The sequence below is a fragment of the Zootoca vivipara genome, chromosome 2 (genome assembly GCF_965207765.1).
Source record: "Zootoca vivipara chromosome 2, rZooViv2.hap1.1, whole genome shotgun sequence".
In the NCBI taxonomy this organism is placed as follows: Eukaryota; Metazoa; Chordata; class Lepidosauria; order Squamata; family Lacertidae; genus Zootoca; species Zootoca vivipara.
In genome coordinates, this window is record NC_142584.1 from 119,002,995 (window position 1) to 119,023,960 (window position 20,966).

The following is a 20,966-nucleotide window of genomic DNA, read 5'->3' on the forward strand; positions in this document are numbered from 1 at the left end:
CGATTAAACAATGTGAATCTGGGGGTGATTATCCCTGTTGAACCCCGCAGGGACGGGGCGAATGTGCCTTCATCCGCGGGGTCGTCCGATACCTGCTGCTCGCTACAATGGAATGCTACAGTTGGGCCAACGCCCTCCCTCACTTGTCCGAATGGTGAGGAACTTAGCCTGTAGTAGCAGAGTACAGCAGAAGCAAACTGTCATTGGAACGCAGCATCACGATTTATTTACAAAAGAAAATAATGGTATGGTCTCTTACGGAAGATTCTTCAGTTTGGGAAAATATCAGTTCGTTAAAAGACCCGAAAGACTGCTGTGTCTTGATTTTAACCAAACCAAAGAAAGCTGGAGGACAGCCCAGAGTCCTGGAAGAGAAGACGGTGGAATGAAGTAGGGCCTTCTGAGGAGGGATTGCACCAAAAACAATGGATGGACAACAGGAAGAAGAACAAAATTTTACTCTTACATGTTAATTTGCATATAGATCTGTTAAATTTGATGAAAGTTGCATACCAGTGGCTGTCAAGATAAGATAAAGGATTAAGGTCAGCTTACAATCTATTTGAAATAAACAGCAAAGAGACTTGGAATCATTGGCAGGATTTGAATAAATGTACACAATTTTATTAGCACAAAAATGAATTGGAACAATAGAAAAGTAATATTTACAACTGTACAATATGCAGAAACTATGATTTAATAAAACAAGGGAACCATCAGACAGCACTAGATGTCATGACTCTTTAAAGCAAAGGATCCCGGCACCGTCTGTACGGCGCTGGAGTGGCACCGATGGCAACCCACTATATACAGCACATATACAGCACATGTGCGGCGTCGCTACATACGACACATGTGTTGTAGGTAGCAACGCTGCGCATGAACGCTCCGTAGTGACATCCCACCCACTGAGTTCAGTGGATCTATTGGTCACTACTGTGCAGACCATGCTGGCCTTACAAAGGCTTCCGGAGAAGACTTCCGGTGTGATGGCCTATGGCCTTTGCTTTCCTAGGACACCGCACCCCAGTCGTGCAATTAAACAATGTGAATCTGGGGGTAATTATCCCTGTTGAACCCCGCAGGGACGGGGCGAATGTGCCTTCATCTGCGGGTCGTCCAATATCTGCTACTCGCTACAATGGAATGCAGGGGCAGGGGTTCTGGATGTTTAGCATTGCACGAATTGGAAACTCTCCAATGCCAACGCCATGAGCGGGAGCAATCCTGTTTTTCAACAAAGAATTGAATTCGGGCTTTGACAGGACTTTCATCACTCTGCTACAGAATATGTGATGTGAGCATCTCATCTTTTTTATACTTGCTACTGTTGGGCCAACGCCCTCCCTCACTTGTCTGAATGGTGAGGAGCTCAGCCTGTAGTAGCAGAGTACAGCAGAAGCAGACTGTCATTGGAACGCAGCATCAAGATTTATTTACAAAAGAAAATAATAAGTCAACAGAACGGAGAGCTGACTCACGCATCCGTATCCTTCATCAAAAGCCAGATGCAAGCACCAGAGGGGAGGAGGGCAACGCCCAGAGGGGAGAGGGAGGATATACATAAATAGCTCCCGTTCTCACACAGCAATATATGTTGCCCCGCGGAGGACCTTAAGGTCCACAAACAACAATATTCTGGAGATCCCAAGCCATAAGGTGGCTATATTGGCCTCAACTAGGGCCAGGGCCTTTTCAGTATTGGCCCCAACTTGGTGGAACGCTCTTTCACAGGAGACCAGGGCCCTGCGGGATTTGTCATCTTTCCGCAGGGCCTGCAAGGCAGAGCTGTTCCGTCTGGCCTTTGGGTTGGATTCAGTCTGTCCCCTGTGTTTTCCTCCCTAATGGTTTGGATTTATGGACTACTTAAAATGAGGATGCTTTTTAAATTTTAATCTGTATTTTAATTAATTCTTTTCTTTTCTTTTATGTCTTATTGTAATTTTATTGATGTTAGCCGCCCTGAGCCTGGTTTTGACTGTGGAGAGTGGGGTATAATTAAAAAATCCTTCCAGTAGAACTTTAGAGACCAACTAAATTTGTTATTGGTATGAGCTTTTGTGTGCATGCAAACTTCTTCAGAAGATTAGGTAATTAGGCAGTTAAAGGTAGCATGTCACACTATGCAATGAAAGAATGAAACGCTGCAATACTGACAGCTACTTCATGATTTGGCAAGCCTCATGGAGAAATATTCAGTTAATTAAATGGAATGCAAGTGAAACTTTATAAAAAAAACATGAGAATTTGATGTTTAATGGCGCGATCCTTTGTGGAGGGCTCTAATTAGAAGTGGCAAGGTATCAAATTGTTTGAAGTTATGAAGAGACTTTGTTCAAATACATGATTAAATATGTTTTCGGCTGGGAATGATAAAATGGCACAAATGATGGCGCATTAGGAAAAAAGGAGCCCCTCTCAAAGGGGACAGAGGACAACCAACAGATTACAACTGGGGAATATTTCACACAGGAAACCACATCTGCTCGCATGGACTTTTGCCATATAAGGATTTATAAAAGTGAAGGCCAGTCTTTGATCTTTGGAAGGTTCCCCTAGGGCCCGGGGGGAGCAAACCTGAATTGTAGAGGAACCAAATAATTATTACCGGTGACTGTGAAATATATCAAATGGTATGGGCTTTTAAGGAAGATTCTTCGGTTTGGGAAAATATCAGTTCGTTAAAAGACACGAAAGACCGCTGTGTCTTAATTTTAACTAAACCAAAGAAAGCTGGAGGACAGCCCAGAGTCCTGGAAGAGAAGACGGTGGAATGAAATAGGGCCTCCTGAGGAGGAATTGCACCAAAAGCAATTGATGGACAACAGGAAGAAGAACAAAATTTTACTCGAACATGTTAATTTGCATATAGATATGTTAAATATGATGAAAGTCGCAAACCAGTGGCTGTCAAGATAAGATAAAGGATTAAGGTCAGCTTAAAATCTATTTGAAATAAACAACAAAGAGACTTGAAATCATTGGCAGGATTTGAATAAATGTACACAATTTTATTAGCACAAAAATGAATTGGAACAATAGGAAAATAATATTTACAACTGTACAACATGCAGAAACTGATTTATTAAAACAGTTAAGGGAGCAGGGGAAACTGTGAGGGGGGAGGGAGGGAAAGGGGGGAAATGTAATTGACTGCACTGCTGATAATTTGTATGGCTTTTGTATTTTTTTTCTTTAATAAAAAACTTTATTTAAAAAAGATTGGTATGATATTGGGTATAAGTAAGAGAGAGAAAAGCTGGAACAAGAAATAAATAATAATAATTCTCCTGGCCAGCCAGAACATTATTTTATTGTCATAATTACAGACATACTTACTGGTTTGGACGGAAGTGATTCTTATTCCAGGGGAAGTGGTGACTGTGAGATGACAGGTGCTCTCGCCAATATTGTCCAAACATCCAGTAAATATTTGACACAGCAGACCAATAGTTTACCCGCTGAAGTAGGTGTATTGGGAGGTTAGGTTTAGGGCCGTGTGGTATTGCTTTATTGTATGTGGGATCCCTATAAAGGGAACTTCTTCCTCTAGGTGGGTGGGAGACTGGTCAAGTTACCATCAGTTGAATGCAACATTTAAGTTAGACCTTAAAAAATGGATTTGCAGAACAAAACTCACTGTTTGAAAGGGAGCTATTAGGCTCCAGGGTTAAAACGTTATCTAAAATGTATAACATATTACTTGAGTGGGATACAAAGAATGAAATGTTGGAATCATCAGTGATAAGCTGGGCCAGAGATGTAGGACACAACACTGACTTTGCTTTATGGGAACAGCTGTGGAAAGCAAATTTAAGATTTACAGCTTGCTATATGCTAAAAGAAAACTTCATGAAGGTGATGCGGAAGAGGTCAACCAAGATGATCAAGGGTCTGAAACCAAGCCTTATGAGGGGTGCTTATAGGAACTGGTGGAGGGGTGGGGGTGGGGGTTCAAATCTATTTTAATATACAGTGGTACCTCAGTTTTCAAGCAGCTTAGTTCCCGAACAACTTTGAACTCGAACGGTGCAAACCTGGAAGTCAGTGTTCCGGTTTGCAAACTTTGCTTTGGAAGGCGCACATTCTCCTAAGCTTCTGTTTCTACTACCGTGTTTCTCATATTATAAGACATGTCTTATATTTATTTTTTCCTCCAAAAAACACACTGTGGCTTATTTTCAAGGGATGTCTTATTTTTTTCCTCCTCCTCCTGGCGCGGCCGGCATTGCTGCTGCGCCTATCACTATGTCTTATTTTCGGGTTATGGCTTATATTCCTTGAATGTTTAAAAATCCTGCTATGGCTTATTTTATGGGTATGTCTTAAAATATGAGAAACAGGGTATTGCGCTGCTAATTTGCACCCCCCCCATTGTAATCAAAGCCTTTTTCCTCCCATTTGTCCTGTTGTGATGCTAATTTGGGTGTCCCCCCCCCCGCATTGTATTCAAAGCCTTCCATTTCCAATTCAGTGTTCTGAGTTGATATTTGGAGCTTCTATTTGGTCCTTTTTTCGTTTTTGTGACTGTGGCTTGTTCATCATTTTTGATTGATTGTGTTATTGCGGCAATGTATAAAAGCGGCCCCTCCAAACAATGGCTATCATGAGTGCAGGTAAGAAAAAAAATTAATTTACAGTAGTGTCTTTATTTTATAGTACAGTACATTGATTATTGCTTTCATTTTATGGATCAATGGTCTCGTTAGTAAAATTCATGTTAAATTGTTTTTTAGGAGTTGTTTTTAAAAGTTTGGAACATATTAATCTGTTTTGCATTACTTTCTATGGGAAAGCACGCCTTGGTTTTGGAACACTTTGGTTTTTGAACAGACTTCCAGAACGGATTAAGTTTGAGAACCAATGTACCACTGTAGTCAGTTTATTCAGTCACTCCTGACTGACTATATGCCCACAATGGGTTATCTTACAGTTTTTGTGTGAACATAAACAAAGATCCTTGGAGACTCAGGCAGAAGTTGAACAAACAAGATTTATATTACAGAACAAAGTTGAAAAAAGCAAAGGATATGGAATCTCAGCTAAAGCATCCATGACAGAAGGCCATCCAACTTCTGCTTAAAGATGGAGTCCACAACTTACTGAGGTAGACCATTCCACTTTCGAACAGCTCTTACTGTCAGAAGGTTTCTCTGTATGTTTGGTCGGAATCTCCATCCCTGTAACTTGAAGCCCTTGGTTCGAGTCCTTGTTAACTCTTTTTATTAAGCCATTTCCCACCTCAAGTATTTGTTGAGGGAGGGAGGGGAAGGTTCATCTCGAAGGTGGATGCCTTAATGTTTATAAAGGCCAAATCCTTGCTATTCAATCTCACAAATCATGTGCTGGTGTCCCTGTGTCAATTCTCTGAGAGGATGCAAGACGGGGGCGCCGTCAGAAGCTGTTTCGACATCTCTTGCCCCCTGTGGTTCCTTTGATGGCTCTTTAGAATATACTTATCGTCAAACCTCTTCCCGCACTCGGGGCCCTGATATGGCTCCCCCCTCCCCCCCCCGTGTGCATTCTCTGGTATGTGAGAAGGCGCGTTGTCTCTTGTAGGGTTTGTCCCCGTGTGCTCTTGAGAAGGCTGCTTTAACATCCAGTTATTTAGGGATCCAGATGTACACTGCAGAATAGTAACGGGGAACCCCCATCTCCCTTGTATTTAGTCTGCATAAGATTGGGGGGGGGGGCTTGATGCAAAGTCCTTGGCACAGATGGAGAAGGGAGGGGGCAGAGATGGAGAAGGGAGGGCAGCCCCTAGAGCGCAGGCGCAGAAGCAGGAAAACGGCAAGCAGGGAGAGGGAGGGGGCGGTCTCGGTGTCTTCCCGTAAAAGGAGCAGAGCTGGATTCCTAGAGAGGACAGGAAGTGGAGGGCGGGGGAGGGCAAGGTCCTCCAGAGCAGGAGCCCTTCTCTGCCCAGCCCCTTCCTGCAAACAAAGAGGAGGCTGCTTTCTTCTCTCTGCTTTGCAAAAACTTCCAAGGTGCCCCTCCTGGAATCTGGTGAGTCTCTTCCATCTTCCCCTTTAGGGTGCAACTGGGAGAAGGGGGTCCCAGGGCTGCAAGGGAGGAGGCTCATGCATGGTGGGGGGGAGACCCCCAAGTGAGGGACAGGGAGCAGTGGGTCCTGCCCCCAATTCCTCTCTGCCAAGCCGGGGGGGGGGGCTGAGTGTCCAGCAGGTCTGCAACTCTGTTCTTCCTTTGGACGGAGATGTTGCCTTCCTTTTTGGGGAGGAGTCTTTGGGGCAACAAAAGCAGGGCATGCAAAAAAGCCCCCTTCAGATTTAGGGGAGAGTCGCCTTTCATAACACAGATAAGCATCCCAGGAATCCGAGGGAGGAGAAGCCCAAGTGTGGAGACCCTCTCCCACCACCTACCCAACTACAATTCCCAGAGTTCCCTGGCAAGAAGTGTGGATTGGTGACCACTCTGGGAATTGCAGTCTTTGGACTTCGGGGCAGCAGGACTGTAGGTGCCTCCTTGTCTTGGGAGGAGTCCTAGGGCCAGGTGATATCTGGTTTCCAACCTTGTTATGGATCAGCAGCTAAACATCTGCCCCCTCCCCACTGAGCATGTACCACTCTCGTGAGCAATCCAGTCTTGCTCAGCTAAATATTTTCAGGAACACCCATGCCCCCTATGCCCTGGCAAGGCACTGGGGTGAAGCTGCCGCTGCCATCAGAATCCTGTGAATACCCTGTTTCTCCAAAAATAAGACGTAGCCATAAAATAAGCCATAGCAGACAGTGGTACATCGGGTTAAGTACTTAGTTCGTTCTGGAGGTCTGTTCTTAACCTGAAACTGTTCTTAACCTGAAGCACCACTTTAGTTAATTGGGCCTCCCGCTTCCACTGCGCCGCCAGAGCACAATTTCTGTTATTATTCTGAAGCAAAGTTCTTAACCTGAAGCATTATTTCTGGGTTAGAGGAGTTTGTAACGTGCAGTGTATGTAACCTGCAGCGTATGCAACCCGACGTACCACTGTACTAATAATACTATATACCAGCCACGCATCTGACTGGGTTTCCCTGCACTGGGTTTTCCAGTACATATAAAAACATAATAAAATATCAGACATTAAAAACTTCCCGATACAGGGCTGCCTTCAGATGTCTGCTAAAAGTTGTGTGGTTCTTTATTTCCTTGACATCTGATGGGAGGGTGTTCCACAGGGAGGGTGCCACTACTGAGAAGACCCTCAGCCTGCTTCCCTGTAACTTCTCTTCTTTCAGTGAGGGAACCGCCAGTGTCCGAGCTGAATGATAGGGGTGGAGACTCTCCTTCGGGTATACTGGGACAAGGCCATTTTGGGCTTTAAAGTCAGCACCAACACTTTGAATTGTGCTCGGAAACATACTGGGAACCAATGTAGATACTTTAGGATTGGTCTTACATGGTCCCAACAGCCACTCCCAGCCACCAGTCTAGCCTCCACATTCTGCAGAACACTAAGTGAATGACACAGAAGTTGCTGGAGACTAAAGTTAGAAAAGCTTTGATTGCTACAAATGGTATAAGGAAACATGATAAGGAACTAAGGGGAAAGATGGTGTTGACCTGGAGTGGTTACAAAAACTATTATGGTCTCTCCCCAAGAGCCACGGGCCCTCCTCCGACGAGAGCTTCTCTAAAGAAAGCACAAGCAAAAATCACTCAATTTTACATGAATGAGGAGGTGGCTAAGAAACAGCAGGAGCCAGATACTATTACCAAACTTATAGGAAATAAATAAATTCCTTCCAGTAGAACCTGAGATACTCAGTTTGTCATTGGTATGAGCTTTCGTGTGCATGGTCTCTAAGGTGCTACTGGAAGGAATTTTTTAATTTTATTTTTTGCTTCTTCCTCTCTCCCAGGACCCTGCAGCTTGTTGTGGCTTCTCAACTCCTCAGGAAGGATGAAAGAGACTGAATCTGTAAATCTAGCGAGGATGGAAGGGGGAAGATGGACAGTTGACCTGGTCAGGTTGTCTCCTGCATCTCTCCTCACAGCCTCTGAGTGTTCCCTCTCAGGGACCTCCGAGAGATCAGGTGAGTTCCAGGGGAGTAGAGATGGGGACATGGAGGGATGGAGCTGGAGAGATATCGGGGCTTGCTGAGCTTGGGGGTGGGAGGAAGCAGGAAGGCAGGCACATGGAGATTGAGAAGGTTAGCACATTTTTGGGCTCCTCCACCTCCCTGCCTGCGCCTTTGTCATCTGCAGGCAGTTTGAGCTAGGAATACATCACAGTTCCCCCGGCCACCACAATGTATTGGCACCTCAAAATGTATACAACCAGTACCGTGGTTGAATGTTAGACAACTTATCGATCCGTCACACAGCACTAGAAGCCATGACTCTTTAAAGTAACCGGATCCAGCTTTGCAGATTGAACGCAGATTCTGTGTGTTGCCTTTTTATTTTCTTTTTGGAATGACTTTTATTTGCTTTTAAAAACAAGGATCATAAAGGACTAATACAAATATGTACACTGAGTCTTCTCAGTCTTCTCATATGATTCTCAAAAATAGCAGAATAGATTTACAGGAATATCTATAACATATTGTTCATCATTGGTGGTCGGTGTATGAGTTCTGAGTTCATGAATTGGTTTAAATTGGGTGTTGGGAAGGAGAGATAGGAGAGAGCAGAGTACATTCAACATCTCCTAGCTGAATGCTGAGTCAGGAGCTCTTGTGGCTGTTGTGCTTAGAATAAGTGTGAGTCATAGTCATTTTTCCTCTACTGTTACCAATGAAGCAATACAGAGTTGGTCTCCTCATTATGGGAGACTTAAATGGAGTAACAAATCCGGAAGTTGATAGAACAGCAAACAGAAAGAAAAAACAGAGAGAATAAATTACCAAAAAATTTCTGTGGAATGGTGGATAATTTAGATTTGATTTATTCGTGGAGGTACAGACACCCCATTCAAAAAGAATGTAGACTCGATGGAATATGGGTATTGAAGGACTTAAGAATAAGAATAGGCAAAGTAGAGATACAACCCAAGACAATAGCAGATCACAATCTGGTGACATTAATTTTAAATGAAAAGGATCAAGAATTTTTTTTTAAAAAAGGAGAATGAATGTTTTTCTATTAAGGAATGAAAAAGTATTACAAGGAGCATGTAAATTAATGAAGGAGTATTTTGAATTAAATTGTAATGGAGAAGTAGATTTAAAAACAGTTTGGGAAGCTGGAAAAGCAGTGGTAAGGGGTTATTTTTATATGCCTGCTGTCTTTGTCCATGGAGTTTTCTTGGCAGGGATACTGGAGTGGCTTGTCAGTTCCTTCTCAAGTTCCTTCTCCTTTTCACCGAAGAATTGATGCTTTTGAATTATGGTGCTGGAGGAGACTCTTGAGAGTCCCATGGACTGCAAGAGAGTCCCATGGACTGCAAGAAGATCAAATCTATCCATTCTCAAGGAAATCAGTCCTGAGTGCCCACTGGAAGGACAGATCCTGAAGTTGAGGTGACAGCAGTCACGAAATTAGAAGACGCCTGCTTCTTGGGCGGAGAGCAATGACAAACCTAGACGGCATCTTAAAAAGCAGAGACATCACCTTGCCGACAAAGGTCTGTATAGTTAAAGCCATGGTTTTCCTAGTAGTTATGTATGGAAGTGAGAGCTGGACCATAAAGAAGGCTGATCGCCGAAGAATTGATGCTTTTGAATTATGGTGCTGGAGGAGACTCTTGAGAGTCCCATGGACTGCAAGAAGATCAAACCTATCAATTCTTAAAGAAATCAGCCATGAGTGCTCACTGGAAGGACAGATCCTGAAGTTGAGGCTCCAGTACTTTGGCCACCTAATGAGAAGAGAAGACTCCCTGGAAAAGACCCTGATGTTGGGAAAGATTGAGGGTGCTAGGAGAAGGGGACGATAGAGGATGAGATGCTTGGACAGTGTTCTCAAAGGTACAAACATGAGTTTGACCAAACTGCAGGAGGCAGTGGAAGAGTGCCTGGTGTGCTATGGTCCATGGGGTCACAAAGAGTCGGACACGACTAAACGACTAAACAACAACAAAGGGGTTATTTTATTCAACAGAACTCGATATTCAGAAAAGAAAAAAAATGAATTTGTTGGAGGAAATAAAGAGAAAAGAAAAATTATTATATAAAACCAGGAAAATGGGAAACAAATGGGAATGGAATGGGAAACAAAAGATGAACAGATAAAAGAAGTAATGATTAGATGGGCACAAGATTTGGGGGAAACGATTATGTTAGAAAGATGGGAATTATTTTGGAAAAGGGATATAAATTTTACCCCAAATTATGATTTGAAAGAAAATGTGCTTAAAATGCAATATAGGTGGTATTTAACACCGGCAAAGATATATAAAGGCAGTAGTAATATTTGTTGGAGGTGCCATAGTGAAATTGGAACATTTATACACGTCTGGTGGCATTGGAAAGAAATCAAGAAATTTTGTGAAGAAATCTACAAAGAGCTTTAAAAAGTAGTTAAGTACTCCTTCAGGAAGGACCCAGAGATATTTTTATTAGGAATGTTAAATGATGATATTAAAGAAAAAGACAGATGCATAATGATGTATGCAACTGCAACCACTAGCAGGGCTGTCTTAAGCACCTTTGGCGCCCTGGCGCCGTGGTGCGACGGATCCCTCTGCCGCCCCCCGCCGCCCTGTTTTCCAGCGCAACAGGCGGGTGGGCGGGCTCAGCGTGCAGCGCGACCGCCGAGAGCACTGCTGCGTGACAGGTGGGCGCGCGGGCTTGCTGCGCGGCCGGCGGGCGGGCAGGCGGGCTGCATGGCGCCCCCCCTGGCGGGCTGGCGTCGTGGCGCCCTGCGCCACCCAGCCTGGCCGTAGAGCCGGCCCTGACCACTAGACTCCTAATCGTGAAGAATTCGAAAAGTATGTAATAAATAAAATTAAGGTTGATGAAGAAATGACGGAAGACCCAAAGGAAATTAGGAGAGCCTTCAAAGATATTATAGAAATTTATATAGCAGAGGAAAAGAAGATGGTAAGAAGATAAAAGAGTACTTGGAGAAATATAAATTAATGCAAATTCCCGAAAAAGAGAGAAAGAAATTGAATGCTTCAATAACAGTACAAGAGATTCAAAATGCGATAAAGAAAATGAAACAAGGAAAAACTCCAGGACCGGATGGACTATCAGCAAAATATTATAAAGTTTTAAATGGACAATTAACACCTGTTTTAGTAGAAGTAATGAATAACATACTTATAGGAGGAAGGATCCCAAACACTTGGAAAGAAGCATATATAACTTTGATTCCAAAACCAGGCGCAGATGGATTATATGTGAAAAATTACAGACCAATGTTGAATAATAATTATAATATTTTAGCAGACATAATGGCAACAAGATTGAAAGAGATATTGAAGGAGATGATTCATAAAGATCAAGCAGGATTTCTACCTGGTTGACAATTAAAGGATAATGTAAGACATATTATAGACGTAATAGAGTATTTGGAGACCAGAATAGATAAACCTGCAGTTTTAATGTTTATTGATGCAGAAAAAGCTTTTGATAATATATCTTGGCAGTTTATGAAGAAGAACCTGGAATTGATGGAAGTAGGGGGATCCTTCCTGAATGGAATAGAAGCAATCTATTCAAAACAAAGAGCAGAATTGATAATAAATAATGTTTTAACAGATTACTTCGAAATTACGAAAGGAACTAGACAAGGATGTCCACTATCGCCGTTATTGTTCATCACGGTTCTGGAAGTATTGCTAAATAGAATCAGAGAAATCCAAACAATCAAAGGAATTAAAGTAGGTGCAAAAGAATTTAAATTAAAGGCCTTTGCAGATTATTTAGTTCTTACCTTGGAAAACCCCAAAGAAAGTGTTGCAGAAGTGATAGAAGCAATAGAAAAATTTGGACAATTAGCGGGATTTAAACTAAATAAACAAAAAACGAAGATGGTGACCAAAAATTTGGAAAAAGAAGAAAAGGAACAATTACAGCAGAAACATGGTATTGCAATAGTAAAAAAGGTACAATATTTGGGAATCTGGATGACAGCAAAAAAAATAAACTTATTTAATGACAATTATGAACCAACATGGAAAGAGATAAAGAAAGATCTAGAAATATGGAACCGAATGAAGTTGTTGTTCCTTGGGAGAATAGCTGCAGTAATGATGAATGTATTACCCAAAATGTTATTTTTGTTTCAAACGATTCCTATAATAAAGGGGACAAGATAATTCAAAGAATGGCAAAAAGATTTGCAGAGATTTGTCTGGCAGGGGAAGAAACCAAGAATAAAATATAAAAATTTGGTGGATAGAAAAGAGAGAGGTGGACTCTCCATGCCGGACATCAGACTATATTATGAGGCGTCCTGTCTCTGTTGGCTAAAGGATTGGATAACACTGGGAAATACAGACTTATTAGATTTGGAAGGTTACGACAACAGATTTGGTTGGCATTCATATCTTTGGTATGACAAGAAAAAAAGTTCATAAAGGTTTTACAAATCATGTGATAAGAAAGTCTTTGTTTGATGTATGGGAAAGAAATAAACCGCTGTTAGAGAAAAAGATTAATATGGAAGGGAGGAGGCCAACCTACAGAAAATCCGAACATGGCTGGAAATTGAAATCTTATGAGGAAATTAAAGACTCTTTGACTAGTTGGTTGCAATACCATCAAGTAAATGATATATTCTCAAAGGATAAAAAATAGGCTTTGAGGACAAAAGGTCTTGTCAGGAGTATGGGCAGGAGTCAGACTCTGGGGCCTGTAGTGCCTTGCAGGACTGGGGCCTGCCTCAGCTTGTGCTGGGGAAGCAAGGCGTGGCCACACAGGTGAAGGCATCAGCTTGTGCTGGAGAGGCAAGGAGTAGTCACCCAGGTGAGGCCACTTGAGATCTCACTGCACCTGGTGGCAGGAGCTGGGAGGGATAAAAGCCCAGCATTTCCCTTCAGCTCTTTGCCACAGCAACGCTATCCCTGCCTGGTTGCATCTGGCCTCCTGCTCCTTGGACCCTTGCCTTGCCGACGTCTTGATCTTTGCTCCATGGACCCTTGCCTTGTTGACGTCTTGATCCTCGCTCCGTGGACCCTTGCCTTGCTGACGTCTTGCTCCTTGCTCCTTGGACCCTTGCCTTGCCGACGTCTTGATCTTTGCTCCTTGGATCCTTGCCTTGCCGACGTCTTGATCCTTGCTCCATGGACCTTTGCCTTGCCGACGTCTTGATCCTTGCTCCTTGGACCCTCGCCTTGTCGACGCCTTGCTCCTCGACCCTTGGACCTTCGCCTTGCTCCTCGACCCTTGGGCCTTCACCTTGCTTCTTGTTCCTGGGACCTTTGCTTCGCCTTCGCCTTGCTTCTTGTTCCTTGGACCTTCGCCTTGCTTCTTGTTCCTTGGACCTTCGCCTTGCTTCTTGTTCCTTGGACCTTCGCCTTGCTTCTTGTTCCTTGGACCTTCGCCTTGCTCCTTGCTCCTGGGACCCTTGCTTTGCCTTTGCCTTGCTCCTCGACCCTTGGACCTTCGCCTTGCGTCTTGTTCCTTGAGCCTTCGCCTTGCTTCTTGTTCCTTGAGCCTTCGCCTTGCTTCTTGCCCCTTGGACCTTCGTCTCTGCCTTGCTCCTTGACCCTGCAACTGCCTGCTGCTGGACCCTCAGCCCTGCACCTGTTCCTGCTTCTTCACCACCATCTTGCCTCTGGTCCTGACGCCCGCCGACCGGACCGTGACAGTTTGCTGTGGCCCACCCACGTCCCGGCCAGGGTGCGAGATGGACAGAGCCCAGCCTATGGACCTCGCCACTGTGCTGAAGCACCTCCACATGCAGGTAGCTACGCTCCAGGGGGAGGTGTGAGCTCTTCGAGCAATCCCTGCTGCGGCCCCAGCCCAACGGACTCTCCCCGTCCCAGTGCCACATAAATTCAGGGGGAGGCGTGGGGCTCCTCCAGCCACTACCCCCCCCCCAGGCTGTGGTCCTGGGTAGTCCCTGGTTGATCCGGCATGACCCCGCCATTTCATGGGCGCAGCGGACACTGTCTTTTTCATCATCCTTCTGCCAGGATGTCTGCGCTCAACCCCCAGTGTTACCTCCATTGCCACAAGCGCCGGGGGCGTCTCACCAGCCGACTCTTACTTCTTCCACCTTACAGGGGACTGCCCCTGACGGAATAGCATCTCCGGATGTCCGGTTAATCCCGGAGCCCTACCGGGACTTGGTGGACGTGTTTGAGAAGGAAGGGACCGAGACTTTGCCCCCCCATCGGACTTATGATTGCCCCATTGATCTGCAGCCAGGAGCAGAGATACCCTTTGGCCGCATTTATGCCTTGTCGGCCCCTGAACTTGGGGCCCTCCGAGGGTACCACCCATGCAACCATCCCTGCACCCCCACGGTTTCTCTCGTGCCTTCCGCCAATGATCGGGTCTCCCACATCCAGGGGACACAAGCCGACCTGGCACAGCACCTAGAGAGGGCCAAAGCGGACTATGAGGTGCAAGCGGATCGACGGCGGTGGCAAGGACCTGTGTTCCAGGTTGGGGATAAGGTTCGGCTGTTCCTGGAACATCACCGCACCGGACGTCGGCCCATGAACTTGTCGTCCCCTGAACTCGGGGCCCTCCAAGAGTACCACCCATGCAATCATCCCTGCACCCCCGCGGCTTCTCTCGTGCCGTCCGCCAATGATCGGGTCTCCCACATCCAGGAGACACAAGCCGACCTGGTACAGCACCTAGAGAGGGCCAAAGTGGACTATAAGGTGCAAGCGGATCGACGGCGGTGGCAAGGACCTGCGTTCCAGGTTGGGGATAAGGTTCGGGTCTTCCATCAGAGGTTCCCAGGTAGCCTGGGCCATGACCAGGGGTGGAACCCCGTTTTCCCTATGGGGGGGAGTACTGTCAGGAGTATGGGCAGGAGTCAGACTCTGGGGTCTGTAGTGCCTTGCAGGACTGGGGCCTGCCTCAGCTTGTGCTGGGGAAGCAAGGCGTGGCCACACAGGTGAAGGCATCAGCTTGTGCTGGAGAGGCAAGGAGTAGTCACCCAGGTGAGGCCACTTGAGATCTCACTGCACCTGGTGGCAGGAGCTGGGAGGGATAAAAGCCCAGCATTTCCCTTCAGCTCTTTGCTACAGCAACGCTATCCCTGCCTGATTGCATCTGGCCTCCTGCTCCTTGGACCCTTGCCTTGCCGACGTCTTGATCTTTGCTCCATGGACCCTTGCCTTGCCGACGTCTTGATCCTTGCTCCGTGGACCCTTGCCTTGTCGACGTCTTGATCCTCGCTCCATGGACCCTTGCCTTGCTGACGTCTTGATCCTTGCTCCTTGGACCCTTGCCTTGCCGACGTCTTGATCTTTGCTCCGTGGACCCTTGCCTTGCCGACGTCTTGATAGAATCATAGAATCATAGAGTTGGAAGAGACCACAAGGGCCATCCAGTCCAACCCCCTGCCAAGCAGGAAACACCATCAAAGCATTCCGGACAGATGGCTGTCAAGCCTCTGCTTAAAGACCTCCAAAGAAGGAGACTCCACCACACTCCTTGGCAGCAAATTCCACTGCCGAACAGCTCTTACTGTCAGGAAGTTCTTCCTAATGTTTAGGTGGAATTTTCTTGTAGTTTGAATCCGTTGCTCCGTGTCCGCTTCTCTGGAGCAGCAGAAAACAATCTTTCTCCCTCCTCTGTATGACATCCTTTTATATATTTGAACATGGCTATCATATCACCCCTTAACCTTCTCTTCTCCAGGCTAAACATACCCAGCTCCCTAAGCCGTTCCTCATAAGGCATCGTTTCCAGGCCTTTGACCATTTTGGTTGCCCTCTTCTGGACACGTTCCAGCTTGTCAGTATCCTTCTTGAACTGTGGTGCCCAGAACTGGACACAGTACTCCAGGTGAGGTCTGACCAGAGCAGAATACAGTGGTACTATTACTTCCCTTGATCTAGATGCTATACTCCTATTGATGCAGCCCAGAATTGCATTGGCTTTTTTAGCTGCTGCATCACACTGCTGACTCATGTCAAGTTTGTGGTCAACCAAGACTCCTAGATCCTTTTCACATGTACTGCTCTCAAGCCAGGTGTCTCCCATCCTATATTTGTGCCTTTCATTTTTTTTGCCCAAGTGTAGTACTTTACATTTCTCCTTGTTAAAATTCATCTTGTTTGCTTTGGCCCAGTTGTCTAATCTGTTAAGGTCATTCTGAAGTGTGATCCTGTCCTCTGGAGTGTTAGCCACCACTCCCAATTTGGTGTCATCTGCAAACTTGCTCAGGATGCCCTCAAGCCCATCATCCAAGTCATTGATAAAGATGTTGAACAAGACTGGGCCCAAGACAGAACCCTGTGGCACCCCACTAGTCACTACTCTCCAGGATGAGGAGGAGCCATTAATGAGACCGGACCGTGACAGGTCTAAATTTCAAATAGAATTGCTGGAAGGCAGAATAAAATTGTTGTCTAAAATGTATAATCTGTTTTTAGAATGGTATGCAAAACATGAATTGACAAAGGAGGTGATGATAAAATGGGCAAAAGATTTTGGGCATAATATTGAATATGGTGCGTGGTCGAAATTATGGAATCAAACATTGAAGTTTACTGCATGTACTGCCCTGAAAGAGAATGTTTGGAAGATGGATGTATAGATGGATGTATAAATTAGCTAAAATGTATAGAATGAGCAATAAAACGTGCTGGAAATGTAATGAGAAGGAAGGGGATTTTTATCATATGTGGTGGAAATGCGAAAAAGTTTTTAAAAAATTGGGAAATGATATATAATGAACTGAAAAAGGTTTTCAAGTACACTTTCCCCAAAAAACCAGAAGCATTTTTGTTAGGAATTATGGGACAAGAGATCACAAAGGAGGACTGTACATTATTCGTGTATGCGACAACTGCGGCTAGGACATTATTAGCCCAAAAATGGAAAACCCAGGACTTACCGACGATTGAAGAGTGGCAGACAAAAATGATAGACTATGCGGAATTAGCGAGACTGACTAGCAGGATTCGGAACTAGGGGGAAGCAAGGTTCCAAAGGGACTGGAGTAAATTTGTGGACTATATGGAAAATAACTGTAGAAGTTTAAAGACACTTGCAGGACTGAAATAAATCCTACAAATTGACTTTAAATGGGAGGTATAAAGGAACTGCGAGATAAGAACTGAATAGAAAACCAAATGAGGGGAGGGAGGGAAGTCAAGCTCGGCAGAGCATTGAGAATGAGAGATTTGGAAAGAATTGTTACAAAGATTGATGTATGTGTAGTATTGTATTTTTTAATGTTTGTTTGTTTTGTGTATTGTCTTATATGTGCTTTAATTGGAAAATGTAATAAAATGCTTTATATAAAAAAAAAGAATTTGAAAAGTAAGAGAGTACCAAGTAAGAATGATTGGCAAACAAAATTGATAATATATCAGAATCTGGCGGAAAAAAACGGGAAATAGACACAAAACTGATCAAAAAATAGACAAAGATTGGAAAAATTTTAAGGATTATAAAATGCATTTTATAAAAAAAGAAAAAGAAAAAGCTGATCTCAAAGCAGACTGTTGAAGGGCCCAAAATAAATAAAAGGAAGGAAAAAATGACATACAGGTATACACAAGAACTGAGAAATGTAAAGCACAATACAGAAAAGGCTGGAAGTCACCACAAGGTGGGGGTGGGGTGGGAATTGGAATATTTTGTTATATTTTCTTTTATTATTGTTTGTATTTATGTTCCTTTTTCTTGTTTTGTATTAGTTTTGTAATTTGAAAGGAAAATTAAATTTAATTTAAGAAAAACCATGACTGACCTTTGAGATGGAGTGGACTCCATGATTGAGCCAAACAAAATCTATCCCAGATAAAAGCCAAGCAATTCCAGCCAACTAAGGCAGTGAAAATTGTTCAATAATCTGGCGCATCATTTCTTCCTGAGGCTCTAATTAGCTTCTCTCTTCATTGCAGATGGTGATGAATTGGAAGGGAAGAAGAACAAGGGGGACCACAACAGAATCCACATACAGAAGAAGTCAGATAAATATTCAAAGTGTGGAGAAAACGTCCGTCAGAGGTCCCAATCCACCTCCCATCAAAGAAAGAGCTTAATTCGAAGGAATAGCCTCACTTCCCATCAAATAATTCATACTGGAGAGAAACGCTATCAGTGCTTTGAATGTGGGAAGAGCTTCAGTCGAAAGGACAGTCTCACTTTGCATCAAAGAGTTCATACCGGGGAGAAACCCTATCAGTGCTTGGAATGCGGAAAGAGCTTCAGTCAACGCCCCCATCTCACTTCCCATCAAATAATTCATACAGGGGAGAAACCCCATCAGTGCTTGGAATGTGGAATGAGCTTCAGGCACAGTAATAGTCTCACTAAGCATCAAAGAATTCATACTGGGGTGAAACCCTATCAGTGCTTCGAATGTGGGAAGAGCTTCAGTCGAAAGGACAGTCTCACTTCGCACCAAAGAGTTCATATAAGGCAGAAGCCCTATCAATGCTTGGAATGTGGCAAGAGCTTCAGTCGAAAGGACAGTCTCACTTCCCATCAAAAAATTCATACAGGGGAGAAACCCTATCACTGCTTAGACTGTGGAAAATGCTTCCGTCTGAAGCAAAGTCTCACTTCCCACCAAAGAATTCATACAGGGGAGAAACCCTATCAGTGCTTGGAATGTGGAAAGAGCTTTCGTCTGAGTGGTGATCTCGCTACCCATCACAGAATTCATACAGGGGAGAAACCCTATCAGTGCTTCGAATGTGGGAAGAGCTTCAGTCAGAGACGAGGTCTCACTTTGCATCAAAGAATTCATAGAGGGGAGAAAAGATATCAGTGCTTTGAATGTGGGAAGAGCTTCCTGGACGGGGCCTATCTCATTACCCATCAAAGAATTCATACAGGGCAGAAACCCTACCAGTGCTTGGAATGCGGAAAGAGCTTCAGTCAACACCACCATCTCACTTCCCATCAAAGAATTCATTCAGGGGAGAAACCCTTTCAGTGCTTGGAATGTGGAATGAGCTTCAGGCACAGTAAGAGTCTCACTAACCATCAAAGAATTCATACAGGGGATAAACCCTATCAGTGCTTGGAATGTGGAAAGAGTTTTCGTCAGAGTGGGGATCTCACTTCCCATCAAAGAATTCATACAGGGGATAAACCCTATCAGTGCTTGGAATGTGGAAAGAACTTCAGTAACAACTCCAATCTCATTTCCCATCAAATAATTCATACAGGGCAGAAACCCTATCAGTGCTTGGAATGTGGAAAGAGCTTTAGTCACAGCCACCATCTGACTTCCCACCAAAGAATTCATACAGAGCAGAAACCCTATCAGTGCTTGGAATGTGGAAAGAGCTTCAGTCGAAAGGACATTCTCACTTCCCATCAAAAAGTTCATACAAGAGAGAAAACTACTTAGTATTTGGAATGTGGGAGAAGCTTCAGTCACAGTGCCACTCTCATAGATCACCAAATAATTAATCCAGCATTCAAATCATATCAGCGTATGGAATGTGGATAAAATTTCACTCGTAAAAAAGTCAATTAAAGAACTCACAAGAGGGTGATTCCCCCCCCCCAATTTTTAAATTTATTTATTTCAATATTCATTAAAACAATACAAAGCTTCTTCGAAAGAGTCCAAATACATTCTTTACACTCTTTGCATATTCCATTGCTTAGCTATAGAAAATCAAAAATCAGAATACAAAACAGAAAAAAAGAAAATAAAAAATTAAAGGAGGAATATAAAGAGAAAAATTTCGAATAAAAATAAAATAAAATCAATACAAAAGAATTCATATTGTAACATAATGCTTCCATCGCATTCGGCACAGTAGTTCACATTCAATCTTTGTCTTCCTGTCAATTAGTATTATAATATAATTCAAACATTGAAACCTATCTGTCGATCATAATCTTTTTAGATTTCACATCCTTACAAGGTTATTCTAAACATAGCCATGTTTTAATCCCCTTGCCCGTTTTCTTTAAATAATCGTTTAAGCATTCCCATTGTTTTTTAATCCTGTCTTTTGGCTTTTTATAACTGTGAGTTTCGCCAGTTCCAGGTATTCACATAATTTATTCATCCATTCTCCTTTTGTTGGTATAAGGTTTCCTTTCCAGTTTTTGGCAATTAACATTCTAGCAGCTGTCGTTGCATATAAGAAAATATTGGTGTGGTATGTCCTTACCTAAAATGCCCAGAAGATAGGCTTCTGCTTTTTTAGAGAAATATATTTTTATTAACTTTTGAATTTCAGTGTGTACCATTTCCCAAAACTTTTGCACGTCTGGACATGCCCACCACATATGAAATAGGGTTCCAACCGTACTTTGGCACGTCCAGCATTAGTTATTCATATTTTTGTTCATTTTCGCTAGTCTGTCCATGGCCAAGTACCATCTGTGATGGAGTTTCATAAAGTTCTCTCTTAAAGAATAGCAGGCTGTAAACTTTATGTTATTCATCCAAAATTTCTTCCAATCATCTAATTCTATTTCATATCCTGTCTTGTTCCCATTTATACATGTTTTTATTTTTCACTTCATGTTCTATTTCTGATTCCCCTAGAAGCCTATACATTTTTGAAAGTAATTTTTCATTACAATTCAGAATTTCCTTTTCAAATCGCGTTACTCTATTTTCGAATCCCCTTGTTTTTTAATCTTTCTCGAATGTTGCCTTGATTTGAAAATACTCTAACCACGTTATTCCCTTTTCTTTTAATTCCTCATAATTTTTCAATGTAATATTTCCATTTCCATTTTCCATTATCTCTCTATATGTTGGCCAATTTTCTTTTTTATAACAGTTTAAAGTTGTGTTTGCTTCCACTGGCGACAACCACCAGGGTGTTTTTCCTATTATTCCTTCTCTTGTTCTCTCCCAGACCTCTATCAACGCCCTCCTAATCGTGTGATTTTTAAATTCTTTATGGATTTTACCCTTTTCGTACATCAGGTAGCCATGCCAGCCATAAATTTTGTTGCA

General features: G+C 43.5%; 1 protein-coding gene across 1 annotated transcript in view; it reads left to right on the forward strand.

Annotated features, from left to right (window-relative positions):
• LOC118081209 (uncharacterized) overlaps nt 1-20,966 on the forward strand; it is a 50,643-nt gene that overhangs the window by 7,186 nt on the left and 22,491 nt on the right. The window contains exons 4-5 of the mRNA XM_088664283.1: nt 7,859-8,032; nt 17,929-19,362. Coding sequence (XP_088520409.1) covers nt 7,859-8,032; nt 17,929-19,362 — 1,608 coding nt within the window. The remainder of the gene's footprint in view (nt 1-7,858; nt 8,033-17,928; nt 19,363-20,966) is intronic.